This window comes from Phyllostomus discolor, chromosome 12 (genome assembly GCF_004126475.2).
Source record: "Phyllostomus discolor isolate MPI-MPIP mPhyDis1 chromosome 12, mPhyDis1.pri.v3, whole genome shotgun sequence".
NCBI classification, from domain to species: domain Eukaryota; kingdom Metazoa; phylum Chordata; class Mammalia; order Chiroptera; family Phyllostomidae; genus Phyllostomus; species Phyllostomus discolor.
This window is the reverse complement of record NC_040914.2, coordinates 19,836,441-19,858,712: the sequence shown is the minus strand read 5'-3', so window position 1 is coordinate 19,858,712 and position 22,272 is coordinate 19,836,441. Positions and strand designations below refer to the sequence as shown.

The 22,272-nt window shown below is 51.8% G+C and overlaps 1 protein-coding gene across 1 annotated transcript in view; it reads right to left on the bottom strand.

The window, feature by feature from the left end:
- The window catches only part of GRIN2D (glutamate ionotropic receptor NMDA type subunit 2D), a 36,127-nt gene that overhangs the window by 10,571 nt on the left and 3,284 nt on the right, over positions 1-22,272 (bottom strand). Inside the window, exons 2-9 of the mRNA XM_028530527.2 lie at positions 20,796-21,415; positions 16,387-16,501; positions 15,990-16,201; positions 15,564-15,732; positions 14,924-15,077; positions 12,265-12,390; positions 11,834-12,063; positions 10,551-10,711 (exon numbers count right to left, since the gene is read on the bottom strand). Of these exons, the coding sequence (XP_028386328.1) occupies positions 10,551-10,711; positions 11,834-12,063; positions 12,265-12,390; positions 14,924-15,077; positions 15,564-15,732; positions 15,990-16,201; positions 16,387-16,501; positions 20,796-21,415 (1,787 nt within the window). The remainder of the gene's footprint in view (positions 1-10,550; positions 10,712-11,833; positions 12,064-12,264; positions 12,391-14,923; positions 15,078-15,563; positions 15,733-15,989; positions 16,202-16,386; positions 16,502-20,795; positions 21,416-22,272) is intronic.

Genomic DNA, 22,272 nt, shown 5'->3' with positions numbered 1-22,272 from the left:
GCCTTCCAACATCTGGAGGAAAATGAGCCCCAGACCAGCATTTTGTATCCAGCCAGATGGCCCATCAGAGCACCGATGTTTTCAGATACGCAATATCTTTAAATGTTTACTCCCTGCCCCATGAGCTTTCAGTCAGGAAGCTCAAAAAGAATGAGAGAGCCAAACCCAGGAAGAGGAAGACTTGGGATATGATATGATCTGGACCCTGGGGCGGGGGAAGGCGGTAGGGGAAGGGATCAATTCAAGATGCAGGCTGTGTCCCTGGCTGGTGTGGCTCAGTGGACTGAATGCCAGCCTGCAAACCAAAGGGTCAGCAGTTCGATTCCTGGTCAGGGCACATGCCTGGGTTGTGGGCCAGGTCCCCAGCACGGGGCGCGGGAGAGGCAACCACACACTGATGTTTCTCTCCCTCTCTTTCTCCCTCCCTTCCCCTCTCTCTAAAACTTAAAAAAGCACCAGATTGGATTGACTACCTCAAAAAGGTGAAATTAATGGAGTACATATTCATTTTTAAAAATATTTTAAATATATGAAGGGATTTGGATAGTTAACGGAAGACGTGAGCTTGCATTAGTAAAGCACAAAGAAAAAAAAAATACCTCAGACATTAAGCAACTGAGAAACAAAAAAAGACAATCATTAACTCCAGGAGAAACAAAGACTTGCGTGGGAGAGGAGAGAGGCATCCTGGTTTACTACCCGCGGCAGCCGTGGGAGCATTCACCCAGCCACAGCCTGTAAACACTGCGTATTCACCCAGCCAGAATCCCAGCGTGGGAGGCTGGGGGAACTGCAGTGAGGGGGTGAGTGTGTGCCTTCCATCGTGAGAAGGGAGTGGAAAATACCCCAAATTGAAAAATCCTGAGGCAGCCATACAAACACGGCGCTGGGTGACAAGGACATAAATAATGAACTGACACAATAAATGAGGTGTTCCGCTGTGGTGGGAGGAATGCCGGGTAGGCCAATGGGGACTGTTGGTTTGCAGTTTCAAAAGTCTTGTATTTGAATTATGGGGATGTAATAACTCGGATAAAAATAGAACTAAAAATCAGGGGAAAAAACGTAAAAAGGAACACTGGGGAGAATTAGAATTCAGCAGAAGCAAGAGATCGGATGCGACGGGAGACACTCGGGGGTATCCCTTGTGAATCCAGGAAGCCTCCAGGGAGGGGCGCAAGGCTGCTTCTGGGTTGCTCACTGCCTGCGTAAGGCACTGTATTACAGTGGTTGAGAGGCTGGGCTGAGCATCATGTGGCCAGCTCTGCCACTCAGTACTATGGGACCTTGCTGTGCCTTAGTTTCCCCATGATAAAATGGGGATAGTCCTGACTGATGGCCCTGAGTGGCGTGGCTCAGTGGGTTGGCCGTCATCCCGCAGATCAAAAGGTTGGTGGTTTGATTCCCAGTCAGGGCACATGCCTGGGTTGCAGGCCAGATCCCCAGTTAGGGGTGTGTGAGAGGCAACCACACATTGATGTTTTTCTCTCTCTCTTTCTCCCCCGATTCCCTTCTGTCTAAAAATGAATTTTAAAAATCTTTTAAAAAATAGAAATAATAATATTCACTTATCCTGTGTTATATGTTGGCCTCTGCCCTCCAACCTTCATATATTATTAAAGCCCTACCCCAGCACCTCAAAACGTGACCTCAGCTGGAGACAGGGTCTTCACAGGGGCACTCAAGTTAAAACGAGGTCATTAGGGTACAGCCTCATCCCACAGGACTGGTGTCTTCTTTTTAAATTTTTTTAAAGATTTTATTTATTTACTCTTAAATAGAGGGGAAGGGAAAGAGAAAGAGAGGGAGAGAAATATTGAGGTGAGAAACATCCACTGGCTGCTTCTTGCACGCACCCCAAGCGGGAACCGAACTGGAAACCCAGGCATGTGCCCAGAATGGGAATCGGACTGGTGACCCTTCGCTGTCGGGACAACCCCCAACCCATTGAGCCACACCGGTCAGGGCAGGACTGGTGGTCAGCAAGGGAAAGTTGGACACAGAAACACATGTGGACGGGCAGCGACATGAAGACACAGGGAGAAGACGGCGGCCGACAAGCAAAGGAGTGCAGCCGGAAGCAGCCCCTTCCCTCCCAGCCTCCAGAAGGAGGCTGGAGGGCTTCTAGCCTCCAAAACTGTGAGACAATCAGTTTTTGTTATAGCAGCTCCAGGGAACAAATAATGAACTTAAGTGAGTGTTGATATGTAATAAATAGGATAGCAAACTGAGAAGATTTGGGGGTGAGCCCTGGCTGGCATGGCTTAGTGAATTGAGCACCAGCCTGTGGACCAAAGTGTCCCTGGTTCGATTCCCAGTCAGGGCACATGCTTGGGTTGCAGGCAGGGTCCCTGGTGTGTGTGTGTGTGTGTGGGGGGGGGTAATGTGTGACAGGCAACCACACATTGATGTTTCTCTCCCTCTCTTTCTCCCTTCTCCCTTCCTTCCCCTCTGTCTCAAAATAAAGAAATACAATCTTCAAAAATAATAAAAGGAAAAAAAAAGATTTGGGGATGATACCAAGCCTCCGCAATGGTACAAAACAAGTGGAACTTTCCTCCACTTGCTCTTGAGAGCGTACATGGGCACAGCCACTTCGGGAAACGTTTGGCAATGTCTCTGAAGCTAAGCATCCTCCTCCCTATGACCCAGCAGTTCTACTTGTGGAATTTACCTGACAAAAACGAATGTGTACAACCTCCAAAGAGTTGTACAAGGATGTCCGTAGGAGAACATCCGTCATGGCCAAACACTGGCAACAACCCCAGCGTCCCGCGACAGGAGAATGGAAGGATTCTGATTATCTTCACATAATGGTGTACTCCGTGGGATACAGCGATGAGCAACCCGCTGGGAACGCTGGGCAAAACCAGACGGACACAAAAGTTGCTATACACTCTGACTCTGTGATCGAGGGTCGAAACCAGGCAAAACCGGCTTACAGCGATGTGCCGATGCGCCGCGGTGACTGCAGGCGCACAGCGGGGCTCTCTGGGGAGTCGGACGTTTTCCGCGCCTTAGTCTGGGAGCGCAGGGAGGTACCATGCGTGTATAGACAGTCAGTGAGCTTCACCCTTCAGATTTGTGTGCTATGCCTCAACAGAAGCAGATAAAGTATTAAAAAATCATGCGATGAGGCCTCAACTTATTTTTACTCAGTAAGGGCTGGGGTTGTGGCGGACATTTGGATGGGGGAGTACACGGGTCTCCTGTTTTATGAGCTCAAGCACGGACTCATTTTTTTGAGATGGGGCTGGTCCCCTTTGCTGGTCACCCTGTCGATTGCTCTCCCAAACTCGGGAACCAAGTGCATTCGGGACATGGGGTCCCCCTTTCCCACCCGCACACCAGTCTCTGAAATCTCACTGAATTCTCTCTGGAAGTGGGAGCAAATGGACTGGGAAAGCGAGGGGAGCCTGCGGAAGTACAAGGGGAAGGCAGCTCTCCTGGTCTCCCCGGGAAGGGCACTTTGTGCTGTGAAGCAGAGGTGGCTGGGTAGAGCCTGGAGAGCTGCGCTGCTTTGCAGAGGGAGGGAGAGGATCTGGAAATCCCAGGGGCCTTCCTGAAGGGAGGGGCTGAGGAGGGCAAAAAGGGAGAAGACGGAGAAGAGAGAAATGAGTCAGCCTGATGGCAGGGGAGGCATCTGGGGGTGAGTAAGGAGGGGGAAAAGTCCTAGGAGTATGGCCAGAGCTCTTTTATTTATTCATGTTCCTGATGAAACCTTTTACACTGAGATGATATATGTACTTGAGCTTCCCCAAACGGCAGCTACATGCCACTGCGGCTGTTTTAAACACCCGAAATGAAGCGAGTCAGAATGGAGATGTGTTTTGGGTGTAAAATGCACCAGGGTTCAAAGATTTCATGTGGGGGAAAAACTATGTCAAAAGTCTCAACCATGTTTTGACTGATTACCTGTGATAAGTAATATTTTGAATAATGGGCTAAGTAAAATATATTATTAAGACCAATTCTATCTGTTTCATTTTTGAAATTCTATTTATTTTATTTTTTAGAGAGGGGAAGGGAGGGAGAAAGAGAGAGAAACATGAATGTGTGGTCGCCTCTTGAGCACCCCCTCTTGGTGAGGTGGTCTGCAACCCAGGCATGTGCCCTGACTGGGAATCGAACCAGTGACCCTTTGATTGGCAGGACAGTGCTCCATCCACTAAGCCACACCAGCCAGGGCATCATCTGTTTCTTTTTTTATGTCTTTTCATGTGGCTAACAAAGTTAGACTTACACAGCGGCTTGTATAGCATTTCGACTGGACAGTGCTGGCAGCTGACGCCCTACCAGAGCCAGTCTCAGTCCAGCACACGAGGCCCTCACGTCAGTGGGGGCTTTTGTGGGGATTAAGGGAGGGTCGGATCCAATTCTAGTTAATAGGCTCTGGAGCTGGGAAGACACACTGGAGCCAGTGAGTGGTCCAGAAAGTGAAATAAACCCCACACAGAGGAGCTTGAAACTGGGGTGACCCTGGAAAGGCCAGGCATATGCAGAATTCTTAGGAAATGGAGTTTGGAGCCAATGTTTTCTAGATCCTAAAGGTCAAGGAAGCTTAGAGGACATCTTGGAAGTCAGGCAAGCCAAGGAAGGGACAAGGATGGAGAAGAAGGGGGAGAAATACAGGTAAGAGAAAAAGGAGGAGGAGGAAACAAAAAAGGGAAAAGACAGAGGAAGGGAAGGAAAAATAATGAAAGAGGTAAAGAGACGGTTGTAGATCTACGCTGTCCAGGATGGCGGCCACTAGATGGATGTGTCCGCCAAGCCCTGAAATGTCACGAGCTGGAATGAGTTGTGCTCTGAGTAGAACATCCAAAGAACAAATAAGAAAGAGAAAATAGGCCATAGCTGGTGTGGCTCAGTGGTTGAGTGTTGGCCTACAAATCAAAAGGTCACTGGTTTAAATCCCAGTCAGGGCACGTGCCTGGGTTGCAGGCCAGGTCCCCAGTATGGGGCGAGTGAGAGGCAGCCACACATTGATGTTTCTCTCCTTCTCTTTCTCCCTCCCTTTCCCTCTCTCTAAAAAATAAATAAATAAAATCTTTAAAAATAAGAAAGAAAAAATGGAAACATCGCATTAATTTTTATTAGTCTATATAGAAATGGTAATTTTGGAGATATTGGGGTAAATAAAATATATAACAAAATAAACACCAACTGTTTCTTTTACTGTGGATCCTAGACAATTTTAAATTAAATATGTAGTTCCCCAGCTGTGCTCCAGGAAAAGATGCTGGAGGAAATGTGTGAACAATGAATCAATAAAGGGGGTGAGGGAGGGGGTCGATCTCTTTTTACATTATTATTGTTCTTGTTGTTATTATTTTAATCCTCACCCGAGGATATGTTTTTATTGATTTTAGGTAGAGCGAGAGGGAGAAATATTGACGCGAGAGAAACATCCATCAGTTGTCTCGAGTATGCTCCCCAACTCAGGATGGAACCTGCTGCCTATATGCCTTGACCAGGAATCAAACCCACAACCTTTTGGTGCACAGTCAAAGCTCCAATCAAATGAGCCACCCGGCCAGGGATTACTTTATTATCTTTAACAATAAGCGAGTGTTACTAATATACAACTTTTAAAGAGAAGAGGAAAGTGATTTGGGAAGGGGAAGCTTCACTAAAGGAGCTTGGGAACATGAACGCGAAGGATGCTAGGCACAGAGAAAGGGGGTGACCTCCATATGAGGGAGCCCTGGAAAGGGGCTGAGGGGTCCACCCAGCTTGCAGCTGAAGCAATACCAGGAGGTCAGTGGAGGAAAGGTGTTCTGGGAAACCAAGGGGGTTTGCTTAGCCTACAGGCTTCCGGGGCAACTTTGAGACCCTGAGCAGGTAAGTGGCAGTCAGGAGAACCACGTGATTAGGTCTCATCCTGACACACACACCCTCGTTGATTGGCCGCAGCGCGTACACCTTACCCATGACTGGACCAATCGGATTCTCACTAGCGGGACGTGAAATTGAACATAGGCAAGCACCAACTCGGTTGGATTGCAGCTGGAAGGTGGCATGGAAACGGGTCCAAACAGAATTCGTGGGCTCAGCTGAAACTAAACCGATAAGTGTGGAGAGAACCGGATGAGTGCCAGCGGCTCCGGAGAGGAAGAGGCGGAGAGGACAGGAACCTTGGCTTCTGCGGTTCCTTTTCCCAGGGCCACTCTGTAGCCCAGTGGGGCTGTTGAGCCCATATCATGGAGGCAAAAATTAAGGCTCAAGAGCTGAACTGACTTGCCCCACAGCACGTAGCTCCCACTCGAACCCAGGTCCATCTGGGTTTAAAACCAGTGTTGTTAAGCACTCCAGGAAACTGTTGGGAACTCACGGGCTGTGGGGGATACCACAACCCCAGAATTATCTGGAAAGATATGGAAAACTGGCCTCTAAAGAGAAGAATGAATAAATGCACAATTAACAAGAAAACAGCTAATTTTTTGTCCCTGTTCTGTGCTGTGTCCTAACACCTCTGCTCAAGATTCTCCAAACTCAGTGCACACCTTAGACCTCCCGCAAGGGAGGGCTGCTCTGGACCTTTGTTTTTGAGGACACTCCTTCCTCCCTCCCGTCTGCCCAAGTCCCTGGGGCTAAGGGGCTGTGTCCACCCAGAATCCTCACCTCCCTGCGAGATTATCCTCTAGGAAACTACGGTGGGCAGAATAATAACCCCAAAAAGATACCCACACCCTACTGCCTGGAACCTCTGAATACGTTATCTTACATTTCAAAAGAGACTTTGCAGCCCTGACCAGTGGAGCTCAGTTGATTGGGCATCATCCTGGGAAGCGGTGATTCCTGGACAGGGCACAGGCTTGGGTTGTGGGTTTGGTCCCCGACCAGAGCGCGACTGATGTTTCTCTCTCACATTGATGTTTCTCTCCTCTCTTTCTCCCTCCCTTCTCCTGCCTCTAAAAATAAATAAATAAAATCTTGTTTTCCAAATTATTTATTTTTAGAAAGAGGGGAAGGGAGGGAGAAAGAGAGGGAGAGAAACATTAATGTGTGGTTGCCTCTCACATGCCCCCCCACTGGTGGCCTGGCCCACAACCCAGGCATGTGCCCTGACTGGGAATCAAACTGGTGACCTTTCAGTTCACAAGCTGGTGCTCAACCCACTGAGCCACCCCAGCCAGGGCTAAATTCTTTTTCTTTTTTTAAGAGAGACTTTGCAGATATGATTAAATTAAGGATATTAGAATGTAGAGATGATCCTGCATTATCTGGACGGGCCCAATGTCATTACAGGGTTCTTGTAAGAGGGAGGCGGAAAGGTCAGTCAGAGGAGGGGACGTGGGACAGTGCCAGCAGAGTCTGAATGATTCAGGGCCCTGAGCCAAGGAATGCAGGCAGCCTTGAGAAGCTGGGAAGGGCAAGAAAAAAAGATGCAGGTCGGAAGACAAGGAGTCAGGTTCTCTCATGGAACTCTGAGAATTCTAAACTTGAACTAACTTACTAGCCTGTTCATTAAGAAATATTTGTCAAGGTGGCAGGATCCAACCAGTTGATGGTTTGCCGGCCTGCTGGCTTGATTTACGGTGTGTATGCCTCCGTGTGTACTCTTAGGCTGGCCCAAAGTTGTGGTGAAGGGAAAGCCTATTCCAACCAAAGCCCACCTTGCCCTGACCTATGATGTGTGGCTTAGTTGGTTGGGCATCATCCCACAATGTGAAAGGTCGCTGGTTCCATTCCCGGTCAGTGCACAGGCCTGGGTTGTGAGTTTGGTCCCCGGTCAAAGTGCGATTGATGTTTCTCTCTCACATCAATGTCTCTCTCTCTCTCTTTCTCCCATCTGTCCCCTCTCTAAAAATAAATAAAATCTAAAACCAAAAACCTACCTCATGTTAATGGTGCTGCAAGGGTCAAGGTCAAGGAGAAAGTGGCAATTCCCTAAAGGGGTTGAAGTTGGGCAGAGAGAACAGCAGTTATGGAGATGAGAGAAAAAAGAGGTGACTGATAAGAAAGTGCTGAAGTTTGCACCATCAGAAAAGAGAGGTGTGCAGGGAAAGCATGGAAAGAACACCCAGAGATGGGAGACCAGGGACTGTGTGACCCCCAGACATGGAGAGAGACGACAGAGCACTGGAGAAGGGCAAGGCGCAAGACAGAAGCTGCTAGGTGGCAGAATACAAACTGCACGAGGGCATGACCCTGGCTGATGACTCGCTCCCACAATCTCCGTTTACAACCTCTCCCTTTGCCATTTTCCACAACAGAGGCTGGGAGACTAACACACTCAGTTTGCCAGCCCCTCTTACAGTGGGAAGCAGCCATCAGACACATTCTGAGAGATAGCCAGAAGTCTCTGTGAAAAGCATACTTTTCCCAACAAAAAGGCAAAATCTTGCCGGGAGAAAATCCTCCACTCTTTTACTCTTCCTCCTCCTTCTTGCCCAGGACCAAGATGTGCTTCTGAGGGGCAGCAGCCATCTTGTGACCATGAGGCAGCCAGAATGAGCGTGCAGGTCCGAGGTTCAAGATTGGTGGGCCAAATAAATAGAGAGAGAGTGTGGATTGTTGATGGTATCTTTGAGCTATCACACCAGCCCTGGACTTCTTGTAAGAGATGAAGAAACCTCTGTTTAAGCACCCTAGTGGATGCCGGACACCTATTAACTATCATTATCCAGTGCAGAACTGTGCCTGATACTCTTAAAAAAATTGTTTTTTAGATTTTACTTATTCATTTTTAGAGAGAGGGGAAGGGAGGGAGAAAGAGAGGAAGAGATCAGTTGCCCCTCATACACCCACACTGGGGACCTGGTCTGCAACCCAGGCATGTGCCCTGACTGGGAATCAAATCAGTGACCCTTTGGGAATCAAAACTGGTGCTCAATCCACTGAGCCATGCTAGCCGGGGCTTAATTTTTTTTAAAGATTAAAAACATTGATTTTAGGGAAAGAAAGGGAGAGAAAGGAACAAAGAGAGAAACACTGATTTGTTGTTCCACTTATTAATGCATTCATTGGTTGCTTCGTATATGTGCTGTGACTGGGGATCGAACCCACAACCTTGCTGTATGTGGATGATGCTCTAACTGAGTTACCCAACCAGGGCCCTTTTGAATTTTTTAAAAATAAATGAATGCCTAGCTTTACTCTCCACAACTGGTTCTGAGAGACTCTGCTGTACCCTTATGCAAACCCATCCATTTTACATGCACCAGACTGATCAGGTGTCTTTTCCTGCAGCCTAACAATTCCAGTCCAAACAGTGGTCAATCACGAAATAGATAAAACAGGGACCATGAAATGGGATCTGGTCGGAGCAGCCACCTGAGGCATGAGCAGAGGCGGGCCTTGGGGAAAGGTGCTCTAAAGAACAGGACAGCCAGACCTACCCATCCCACTGACGCCACCCTGCACCCATCTCCACAGGGCAGCCAGAGGAGGCATTTACAAACAGTATTCAGATCACACCCCTCCCCTACTCAAAGTCCCTCCTCCCCTCAGCTTCTCACTGCCCCTTGAATAAAACTCAGCCACGGCCTTAGACTCCAGGGCCACACCCCACGTCCGCTCATCTGCCCTCCACTCTTCAGCCACATTGGCCTCCTTCCTGTTCCTCCAATGAGCCACTACCACTCCCAGCTCAGGCCCTTTATAGACCCTGCTCCTTCTGCCTGCAAGGCTCTGCCTTGCGAAGTCCACCTGGCTAGCTCCCTCACTTCCTTCAGGGCTCTGCTGAAGTCACCTCCTCCGAGAGGCCCACCCTGAACACCCCGGTCAGTGTATCCCAGCTCAGTCATGCTCTAGCTCACTGTGTCTTTCTGATATTTCTGCTTGCACGTCCATAGTTCATTTCCGACCTCTCGTCCAGCCCCTAAGCTCCCTGAGGACACGAACAGCAGTCTAAGTGTCCACAGCCTAGTGTAGGAAGTGAATGCGTGCTGAGTGACTGATGCAGGGACAGGGAGAGTTACGGTGATTGGCTTTGTTGCAGCCTCAGACTGTATGTACTCTGGGGCCAGAACTTAACCTTATCCCTGTGTTGGGGGACCTGATGTTAAAAAAATAAACGACAACATAATCCAAATAGTCATTCCATTGAGTTCGGCCATGACGATGATGATGATGATGATGATGAAGATGAAGACAATAGCAGCAAACACCTACAGTGTGCCAGACACTGCTCGGAGTGTTTGGCATGAATCAACTAACAATAATAACAAAATAATGTATCGTATTAACTAATGATCATGATAGTGGTTCTTATAACAACCTTTTGAGGTGAGTCCTCCTTTTATCCCCATTTTACAGAGGAGGAAACTGAAGCTCAGAGACATTGAATGACTTACCCAAGGTCACACATCCAAAAAGGAACAAAGCTAGGGTTTGAACTACTGGGTCCCTAAAACCGTAAGAAGGACCCTGCTTGTGGGGACTTCACGCCCACCTTCAAGCTGAAGTGACCTTCGCCTTTCAAGCTGAACCACCCTGGGCTGATCTCTGAGGCTGATAAAGGACCTCTGACCCCTTACCACCACCTCCAAGCATCCTCAGGGCCCCGGCCCCGCCCCCGCCCCGCCCCGGCCCACGCCTCCGCTGACCCTGCCTTGAGCTGAGTGAGCGCTTCCTCTACGCGGGGCTGGTTGTAGCGCACCATATAGCTGTGCATGTCGGGGTAGTTGCTGCGGATGTTCTTCTCCGTGGACCCGTTGGGCACCGTCCCAAACTTCAGGGGCGGGTACTGCTCCTGAGGCCGCTGGAACTGGGGCGGAAGGGAGAGTTACTACGGTGTCCCCCCGGGGCCATCTGGGTGAGGGCATCCTCCACCCAGACACTCCGCTCCATTCGGGAGGACGCTCGCCAACAGGGGGAGGGGGGAGAGGGACACCCCAGTACAGAAGGGTTTCTCGAACTTGCTCACAGTGGCCCAGCATAGCAAACACTACTCGCCACCCGCAGACCTACAGATAGCTATACATTTGCAGATACATACAGACACACACACACACACACACACACAATCAGTAATATTGAAATATTTAACACCCGGCATGGGCTGATCGTGGTCCAGTCAAAAAAATCCCTGGTTACAGAGCTCAAGAAGAGTCCCAGAGGCCCTTGACCTGCCGGGCATTAAGCCCTAACTTGCTGGATCACGGGACCTCCCAGGGGCAGGGGCTGGCGCTGGAACGGGTGGCTGGGGCAGCGGTTATTTATCCCTCTGTTCAGAAACAGTTCACGATTCTAACAACAGACGCAGCCACACAGGTGTGTGCATGACTGAGACGAAAGTTTCGTGAGACCGTACTCATCCTTATTTTATGAGAGGCAGTCAAACGTATTTTCTATTCTATTCCATTCTGTTCAAAAAAATTGCTTGTGGTCATTCACGGCATTGATTTTCCAACCTTCTAAGAGGTCACGACACCCAGTGAACAAAGGGTGGCCCTCGAGGAGGCAAGCACAGAGATCGAGAGTGACAGCACTTATGGTAAGTTGACAGAATAATTGTATGTCTGTTGAACCTCATACATTATGAATCTGGGTTTGAATTTTGCATGTCTTGGTTTTAATTTTCACTTTTCTAGTCAATCATTTCTATTGGATTTTACAAAAGCACGGGTCTTCACTGGATTCGAAATTTCCAAAATTAGTTCTTCAGCACAGTTTGAGAGAAATGGTGGTTTAGACCGTTTGGCGAGACTGCCCCTAGACCATTTGGGGACACTCTTCCCCTGGGAATATTGGGGTGCTTCATGGTGAGCTCCAGAATTCTACCGTATGGAACACTTTCTGGGAAGAGATGCCAGGAATCTCGCGGTGCGACAAACTCTGTGACCTCCGACCCCAGCCAACTCGCCCTTCCCCAAACACACACACACACCTTTCGGTCGCTGAGCCCCGACACAGTGTCCACGTACTCCTCTTGGATCATGAAGGCGGCCAGGTTGGCTGTGTAGCTGGCAAGGAAGATGACGGCGAAGAAGGCCCACACCAGCACCATGATTTTGCTGGTGGTGCCCCGGGGGTTCTCCACGGGCACCGAGTTATTGAACACCAGGGCCCAGAGCAGCCAGATGGATTTTCCAATGGTGAAGGTTGAGCCACCAGGGCCTGCAGGGGGCCAGGAGGGAAGGGGGACATGGACCCCAAATCCCTTCAGCTTGATGGAGCAGAAAGAACTACAATTCCCAGTGGCCCTGGAGGCCTCTGCCACCTCAAGAGGCTGTGGCTTCACCCAATGCCTGCTGGGAAATGTAGTTCTATCTCTGGTCCAGACGCTCTGAGGTAGGGTGATGGAAGAAGGGGACTCACGCTTGCCGGTGGACAGGTTGCGGTTGTAACCGACCGGACTGAGGTACTCGAAGATGAAAACGGTAACCGCGACCACAGTGAGGCACATGACGAACATCATCACCCACACAGCGGGGCTGTAGGGCTCTGGGGGCAAGGGGGTGCATGGTCATGGGTCAGCCAAGCCAAAGTCACAGACATGCAACCAGGGTGCAACCCAGATCAGACCGTGTCATCCTCCCTCTGTCCCCTCCCCAGGTTTTCCATCTCGGGGACAGCCTCGTTGTCCACCCAGGCCTCAGAGAGCCAGTCCCTCTCAACAACAGCCATCTCCACCATTTCTGTGGCTTCAGCCACCACATAGAAACGGTCTCTTAAGTGTGTTTCCTGAGCCCCAAACCTGAGTCTCCATCTCCCCCTGCTCCCATCCCACCCCCACGGCATCCACGTCCCACACTGAGCCCAGTACCAGCTCCGAGAGGCCCCATCCTGGGAGCCCTGCACCCCTCCCCTCACAACCCGACTCCTATTTGCCATCCTCACCTCCGCCCTGTCTCTCCCTCACCTGCCACAGGCTGTCAGCCCCCAGCCCGGTCCCCAGGCCCCGCCCTGGGGTCAGGCCTTGTCCTCTGTCCTGGACTGTCTCCCCAGTCTGTCCCTTCAAGTCCATTCCCCTTTCCCCATGGCCCTAGAGGCTCTCTCTGCACCCAGACATGACCTGACCTCTCCCCAGTGCACAGTCCTTGGGGGCTCCCCTGCAGCCCAGGACAAAGCCCCAGCCCTCAGCCTTGCTTCCACCCTCCTCTCCAGGCTGATGACTCTCTCAAGAACCCACTGCTTTAAAGCACTTGTTGTGGTTACAGGACACACACACACACACACACAAGAACCCATTGCTTTAACCACCCAGAACTCACAGCTCCCAGAATGAGCCACACCCTCTTTGCTTTGGTCCCTAGAGCTCCACTGCCAGGGGGGCCATCCTGTCGTGTCTGTCAAACTCAAGTTCACTCCTCACACTGCCTCTGGGAGTTCACTGACAATAAGCCATTTCCTTTAGCTTAGCACTGGCTGATTTGATCTCCCTGGGCCAAGTGCAAGTGGCCAGGACTGCCCCTGTCACAGCAGAGTCACCACCCTGGACTGTCACTGCAGCAGCTGGGGACATGTCTGTTGTCTCCACTGGGCAACACGGTGGGTCATACACATGACCTTGTCACTCCCCTGCTGGACGCAGGGGCCCCACGTGGTGCATCTCAAGGTGCCCTGCAGAGACCTTAGCGTGAAGAGGAAGCCCCAAGAGGCATCACTGGGGAAAAATACTGACAACAAAACACGGAGGATGGACGTTGCTTCTCTCAGCACCTTCCCCTCCCCGGAGCTCTGCTCAGACTTCAGATAGCGCACTGACAGGAACGCCGCTCCCTTGGCCGGATGCACACGTCTCCTTCCGCCTGCCCCAGGCTCAGAAAACCAGCTTCCTATCCTGCTCCAGTGCACCTCAAAGCCACCAGCCCACCGGGTAGCAGCTTCCTGATCACATTGAGAGCCTGTCTCTTTGACTCGCCCTTGCTGCCACCTTCCTACCACCACCTGTAGTTAAAACCCGTGCCGTTTCGGAAAGAGTAAAACCCAACCTTCCCACTAAGGCCTGGGGTGATCTGCTGTGGCCCCAGGCGGTCCTCCCCTGCCACCCTTCTCCTTCTTGCCCCCCGCCCCCCAGCCACACAGGCCTCCCTGGATCTCACAAATACTCCACGCACATTCCCACCTGGCTCCTCTGTCCTTGCTCTTCCCTCTGCCTAGAGTGCTTTTCCAGACAGATCTCCACACGACCTAGTCACCTCCTCAAAGGGGCCCGCCTGCCCAGCCACAGCGGCCCCAGTCCCACTCCTTTCCTTCTCTTCCCCTGGCTTAATTTATCATTGTATTTGTCACCACAGGAAGTGATTTTGTCCCTGTATCCCTTTAGAGCACAGGTGGCAAACACAAGGCCCAGAGGCCGAATCCAGCCCTCCACCTTGTTTTATCTGGCCTGGCACCTTGTTTCTACCCGGCAGCGCCGAGCTCTCGCTTAACTGTTAAGGAGTAGTTACATTTATACAATCCTAAAATGACATTCGGCCCTTCGAAGGCAACTGCGAGGCTGATGTGGCCCCTGGTGACAATGAGTTTGACACCGCTGCTTCAGAGTGTATTTTCTGTCTTCCCCAGGATGCTAAGAGCCCTTAGAGGGCAGGGATTTGTGTGTGGCTCAGAGCCTGCCACATACTAGGTGCTCACCAAACACAGTCTGATGGGTGAGTCGAGCAACTATGAGTGCGAGTGCCATGCTAACGAATCTCTTTTCCTCATCTCACATGAATGTGCCGGGGAAGACTTGGATTTTGTGGAGCCTGAAGCTCATACCATTTGGAGGGTTCTCTTTAAGAGAAAAGAGTCCAGGATCATGAATACAAAACCAGGGACAGGGTCATGAAGAAGCTATGCAAGAGAAGCCTCCAGAAACTCCTTAGTTTCATGGTCAAGATGCTTCTGGTAGCAGTCCGCTCGTGTTCAGATTAGGAAACTGAGGCTAGGCTCAGACATGAGACCACTTTGCCGGAGTCACACCGCTAGCACAGGTGATACCAGACAGAACTGGGGCACACGGCTGAGCCAGCCAGGGCCCCACACTCACCGAGGAAGGCAGAGGGGGACACAGTGCCGTTGCTGCGCGCCACCATGACGCTGATGCCTGTTTCCACGAAGGGGACGGAGAAGTCCACGATCTCGGACCGCTCCTCGTTTATGGTGAGGGAGCCGATGGCCATGTCAGCACGCTGGTAGAACACCTGGGGTCAGAGCGAGGAGGAGGTGAGCAAACCCGGCTAGCTCAGCCAGGTTGAAAGGGAGGCAGGCAATACCAGCCCCGGGAGGAGACCAGTAACAGTCTAGGAGAGGGGCTAGGAGAGTGGGTGGGTGGGTGAGGGGGACGCAGAGTGGGGCAGGAAAGGTGGCAGTGAAGTTTGGGACTGGGGTGGGAAGAGGTGGCCCTGGCCACGTCCAGCTCCTGCAGCAGGGTTTTGGGCTCCATCCTCCTGGCCACGCCCCCTTTTAGGAGTTCCATCCTCCTGGCCCCGCCCCTCCACCAAGGGACCTCTGGAGGCCTTGCCCATTCAAGTCCAGGCGTATCTACCGTTTAACCACGCCCCTCGTGCCACAGAGTTTTCCTCTTCGGAGTCCCGACCCCTTGCACCCAGGGTTCCCCTCCCGCCCCACCCATCCCCTGCCCCTCACCCCTGTCCTAGCCCGCCCCCACCCCGTCCCTGCCGCCTCACCTCCCCGATCATGCCATTCCAGACGCCGTCAATCTTCTTCCCGTGCTTGCCGTTAGTGACCAGGTAGAGGTCGTAGCTGAACCCGATGGTCTGCGCCAGCCGCTTCAGAATGTCGATGCAGAAGCCCTTGCAGCACCGCTTTTCTGGGCGGGGGGCGTCCGGCGGAGGGCTGCGGGGAACGAGCAGGCTTGGGGACGTTGGAGCTCCCCTCGCCTTACAGAGGGAGGAACAAGCAGCGGCTAAAACTAAGGTTAGTGCTCTCTGGGTAAAATGAGGCTCAGAGGAGTTACGGGACTTGTCCAAAGTCACCAAGCTGGAGGGCGGTGTGGGTCCTGGGTGCCAAGGAAGGAGGGGACTGGGGCCAGGACTACTGGGCTTCGAGGGAGAAGGATTCTGAAGCTGGAACTCCTGGATCACGGTTGTCACCTGTGGGTGCGGTTGAGCTGGCTCCGGCAGGGCACCGAGTCCCGGATGCAAGTGCCGCTGATGGGGTCAGCGGGCTCCACAATGACAAAGGGCCTCTCCTCCAGCGTGGCCACGGTGAGGTGCTGTGTGTCATCCACTGGCTGCAGGAAGCGGCCGTAGCGGGACCAGAGCGGGTACTTGAGGCGGAGAGTTTTCTGCTCCCAGCTGCCCACCTTGGCCAAGAGGAGGGGCTTCAGGCTTCCTGGAGGGACACTTCCCCCTCCCTGGGGGCCTTCGTGGCCCAGGCTCCCCACTCCTTCTCCCTCAGAGGCCAGAGGCCAGGGCGCTGGCCCCCATTTCTGGCAGGACCCAGGAGTCCAGGCTGTCTCCCGCGTCTGAGGTCAGGGATGGGACTCACCACCTCCCAGGTTCTGTCTCTAGTCAGGGAGATGACCACCAGGGAAGGGTTCACCAGGAAGCCGTCCTCATTGAAGGAGTAATCCCGGTTGTCCCAGGTAATATTCATGAAGTACCTGCCAAGGAGGAAGGGAGGGGACATGCGGGGACCCGGAGTGGACCTTGGTTGCTGAAACAGAAAAAGTCCCCTTTCTACTGATGAGCCCCAGTCCCCAAGTGGAATCTCTCCTCCAAGATCCTCAAAACTCTGCTGTGCTAAGGACCCTCCCCTCACTGCCCAGCGCACCCACGCAAGGCCCTAGGCCTTCAGCCTGGGTCTGAGGTGGTGGAGACCCCGAGGGTTCTGGCCCTACAATCTCTGATTGCTTCTCATCCTCAGACTCTTTTCCCCAAACCCGCTCTGTGTCCCACCAACGCTGAATGTCTGCAAACATACTAACTGGTGTCCTGTCTGTAGGCCTTTGCAAGTGCTTTGCTCTCTGCCTGGAAAATATTCATCTGTCCCTTCTCATCCTGACTAATTCTTACGTCTTCAAGGCTCAGTTCAAACGTCCCTCGGAGAAGCCCCCGAGGGTCTCTGGAGCCCCAGATACCTTCACTCTGCAGTGACACCCTTACTCTGCAGGCCTGTCACATTGTCCCCATCACTGGGCCTGATCCTCAGCTGCTCCCTCACTTGCCCTGCCCAGGCCATTGGTCCGAAAGCCCCATCCTTCTCACCCCTGGGATCTCTCTGCTCTGTCCCCTGCCCTCCATCCCCATAGTCCCCCTGGACTTCCTGCCTGGCCTCCAGCCCCCCAGTCTCTCTCCTTCACTCTGTTCCTCAGTCTGCTCCAGAGGGCTTTTCTGCACCCAAAACTGACTCTGCCTCTCCCCTGCTCTTCACCCACCCATGGCTTCCCAGTGCTCCAGAACTATGTCCAAGACTCTCACCCTGGTGTTCTGGGCCCTCGCGGCTTGGCCGCATCTACCTCCACAGCTTCCTCACCCCACGAGCCCTAATTCTCTTGCCATCATCTGCCCTGAGCTAGTTGTACCACCAACCTGCCCAAGTTTTCCTCCCCTCTGGGCCTTTGCACAACGCTGTTCCCCTGCCTGGAATACTCCCTCATTCTGGTGAACTCCCAAGTTCTCTTAGAATCCAATCCAAACCCCTTAAAAGACCTAAGTGAGCACTGGATGGTGTGGCTCAATGGATTGTGCGGGGGCGTGTGAACCAAAGGGTCACAGGTTTGATTCCCAGTCAGGGCACATGCCCGGATTGTGGGCCAGGTCCCCAGTAGGGGACTTGCAAGAAGCAATGGCACATTGATGTTTCTTTCCTTTTCTTTCTCCTTCACTCCCTTTCTGTCTAGAAATAGATAAATAAAATCTTTTTTTTTATGCCCTGTATGAGCTAAGCCCTGTGTGAGCCCTGTCTCTTAGTCACAGCTCCTCCCTCTTGCCCAGTAAGCTCCAGCTACAATGGCTTTCTTTCTGTTATTTTTCTTCTTTTTTTCTATTTTTAATTAACTTTCATTTTGTTGGTTTTTAATTTTCTTTTAAAGATTTTATTTACTTTTTTAGGGAGAGGGAAAAGGGGGGAGAAAGAGAGGGAGAGAAACATCAATGTGTGGTTGCCTCTCGCACACCCCCTACTGTGGACCTGGCCCACAACCCAGGCATGTGCCCTGACTGGGAATCGAACTGGCAACCCCTTGGTTCACAGGCTCACACTCAATCTGCTGAGCCACAACAGCCATGGCTCTTTATTTTTTTTACCTCCAAATTTCACCTACTCAGGAAGACTTTTCCTGATGAACTCTTCTAATATAGCACCCTAGACATTTCTTACCACAGTCCACCAGTTTTATTTTCATCTCAGAAGTTATCGCCCATTGTTATTTTCTTTTTCCTTTTTTTAAATAAGGATTTTATTTATTTATTTTTAGACAGAGGGGAAGGGAGGAAGGAAGAGAGGAAGAGAAACATCAATGTGTGGTTGCCTCTTGCCTGCCCCTCACTGGGGACCTGGCCTGCAACCTAGGCATGTGCCCTGACTGGGAACTGAACTGGCGACCCTTTGGTTCACAGCGGGCGCTCAATGTACTGAGCTACACCTGCTAGGGCTCTTCCTTTTCTTGTTTATCCACTATGAGACTAAGCTCTGTGAGAGCAGAGGCCTTGTCCAACCAACACCACGTATCCTTGTGCCTAAAGCACTTTCAGGAAAGGGATTTTCAGTGAATGAATGAATGAGCAAGTGAGTGGTTCATCCTTTATGTTTCAATTCACATATCTCCTCCTCTTGAAAACGTTGTAGGCTGACCTGTGACTTGTGTAGCCCAGTTTGGAAGGCTGATTGGGATCAATCAAATCCCCCTGTTGGGAGGACGTTGACTGTGACATTCGGAGGGATGGGTGGTGAATGGGAGGAGTGAAATTATGAGTGTTAGGAAGAAGCAGAATCCTGGGTAAGGGTTGGTAAGGAAGGTACTAGGCGGCCTTGGGGAGTGGCAAGCCAGGGGCGGGGGTGGGGGGGCTGTCAATTCCTGGCATCTGGGTTTCAGTGACTGTTTGTCATTCCAATATACCCCCTTTTCCCTGAGGAAACCTGAATGAGACTCTGCTTCTTGCAACCCAAATTGTCCTGGTTTAGACAGTGCTCTCCCCGGTGCTCCCATGATGCCCATTTAACCTGCAGCATTGCAAGCCTCACGCTGCGTTGTCCTCATGTCATCTGTGTCTGCCGCCCCTACAGGACCCTGCATTCTTTAAAGAGACGTCCATGGTCTTTTTCATCTGTGTTCTCAGCGCCCAGCATGAGCCCTAGTTCCTAGCAGGCTGAATTCAGTAAGTATTTATGAACGAGGAATGTTTTTCTCACTCTCTTGTCCCTGGATCCTGATTCCCAACTCACCAGTTCTCAATTCTCCTCCCTTAGGTTTTCCCACTCTTGCCTCTTCCTCAGCTCATTTCAGGGTAGAGGTATCTCCTTCCACTGTTCTGTCACCCAACTCATCAATGTCCCCACTCACAAAGCTTCCTCTGGTGGAGGTGCTGCTTTCCACCACTTTGTTCTATTCTATTCACTATATTCTATTTTATTCTAAAATAATGGTGTGGCCCTGGCTGGTATGGCTGAGTGGATTGAGTGCCGATCTGTGAGCCAAAGGGTCACTGATTCGATTCCCAGTCAGGGCACATGCCTGGGTTGTGGGCCAGGACCCCAGTAGGGGGCGCGAGAGAGGCAACCATACATTGATGTTTCTGTCCCTCTCTTTCTCCCTCCCTTCCTCTCTCTAAAAATAAGCAAATAAAATATTAAAATAAAATAAAATAATAGTGAGTATGCTGGGCACACAGCTGCCCAGCTAGCGTCCACATTCCCCAGTCTTCCTTGCAGCTAGCCTTGGGAACTAGCGCAGGCCACACTGAAAACATCTAACAATCAGTACTGCCCACAGGCAGTAACCAATCAGAATCCACTTCTGACTGTAAACCGCCAATATGCCAGCCCTGGACACGTGACTACTTCTCACCAATGGGATGTTAGACTCTTCCTTCCACCTCGTTTGCCCCAAAGGAAACTGTGTGCTCTCCACTTCCTCTCTTTCCCTTCTCACGAGCTGGAATTCAGATCTGCCACTGACCCAGCTTCGATTGTAGGGAGAGGAGATGGCAGAGCAACAAGGTGGAGGTGCCTGGGGCCCTGAATGGGCCACGCGGAGCAGTGGGGTCTCCTGATAACCTGGACTCCACATCTCTGGATTCTTAAGTGATAGAGGAACAAACTTCTACCATGTCAGGGCCGTTGGGGCCTTTTTATTTATTTATTTTTAGGATTTATTAATTTTAGGGAGGGGAAGGGTGAGAGAAAGAGAGGGAGAGAAACATCACTGTGTGGTTGGCTCTCGTTCGCCCCCTACTGGGGATCTGGCCTGCAACTCAGGCATGTGCCGTGACTGGGAATTCAACTGGTAACCCTTTGGTTTACAGGCTGGCACTCAATCCACTGAACCACACCAGCCAGGGCCGTTGGGGCCTTTTTATTACTGAAATTCAGCTCATACTCCCTGGGGTATTTTCTAGGATGCTATCAACTAGAAGATGTATCGTTTCTATGTACTATAAAGTAAAAAGCACTTCCAATTAAACCACGAGAAGCCATCAATTGTAAGATACATCTGGACTTCAAAGATATGAAACTGAAAACATGTGCACCTTAAAATCATGAAATATCATAATACACTCATTGTGTCTCTGTGTCTTGGGTGCTTTCTCCAAACGACCTGATCTAACCCCAGGAAGGAGACCCAGTTACATTCATTTTACGGAAAAGCAGACTGACACTCTGAGAGGAGATGTGACCTGTGTGGCCAGGCTCTGGAGTCTCCCCACACACCTGCCCACCGCCCCTGCCCCACTCACCTGTGCAGACTCTCCCCTCGATGGGTGCGGTTCTGGGCACGGCAGTCATGGCCCAGCTCGGGCAGGAAGCCGTAGTCTCGCAGCAGAGCCTGGGCACCTCTGGCCACTACGGCCACGCCAGCTGCCACACGCCGGGCCAGGTCATCACGCCAGCCAGCGGAGCGCACTGCGAACAGTCCAGCAGGCAGTGGGGCGCCTCCTGGCAGAAGAAGGGGCTCTCCAGGGGAGCCTGAGCCCCCGCCTCCAGCCAGCTGGGGCCCCACCATGAACCAGACGTAGCCAGGCCCAGTGAGGCCGGCCTCTTCGGCCGCCCGGAACACAGGCTCGGCCTCCTCACGGGCACAGAAGAGCAGGCGGATCTGGGCGCTGACGCTGCGGAGCTGGGCGCTCAGCACGGCCTCACCCGCCCCAGGGTCCAGCGTCAGCGCCCCACGGTGCTCCCAGCCCACCAGACTGCCATCAGTCAGCACCTCGATATAGGAAAGGAAGGCCCGGTGGCCAGGGGCACGGGTCGTCACAGCGACAAAGGACGTCCAGTCGTACTCCTCCAGCACCTCAAAGATGACCTGAAGCTGCTGCTCTGTGGAGGAGCCCAGCTGTAGGAAGGTGGAGCCCTTCTCCTGCCCGGGGGAGGAGGGGCGAGTCAGGTCTCCTGGTGCTGAGATCTCAGCTCCCAGGAGACAATAAGGGGCCTTCAGCAACCGAGAAGGGGGTCACTGTTCCCAGTGGTCAAAAGGGGGCCTCGTCTCCCGGAAGCTGATAAAGGGACCACAAATCCCACCCCTCACGGATGGGTCACAGCTCTTAGTGTGACAGACGTCCTAGCTGTTCACCAAGCCTGCTTCCTTTTCCCGCTGGGGCTCAGAGCTAGGCCTGGGTTAGGTCTGGCCACATGACTGAGTTCTAGGCTCATCCATTACAACTCTCCCCCATGCATCTTACTTTCCTCCCTGTTTGACGGCAGAGGCAGAGGACTCAGAAGAGAACTCTGAAGTCCTAGGGGATTACAGGGACACAAGAGGGAAGAGCCTGGATCCCTGAGTCACCACTTGGAGGCATGCCACCTCCAGTCAGGAACACCTGTTGGGAGTTTGCGTGAATAAGAAATAACCTTTTACTGGGGTAAGCTGCTATGATGTAGGGGTTTATCTGTTAGAGGACCAGCATCACCATAATGAATCCACCAGCATCCAGTGAGGGAACTACAATTCCCAGCATCCACTGAGAGGGACTACATCTCCCAGCATGCAATGAGGGCACTAGAAGTACTATCTGTCCCACCTGGAAGAAGCTTTGCTGAGTGGACTTGCCCTTCTCTGGTTTGCCTTCTATCTTCCTGTCCCCTATCTTCCTGTCTGTTTCCTTGGCTGAACTCTCCTCCTCAGTCAGAATTCTAAACATAGGAGTGCTCTAGTCTTCCCTTTCCTTCCCTGTCCCCTCTTCCTGGTCATCTCATACAGATCCACGGGTTTTGACA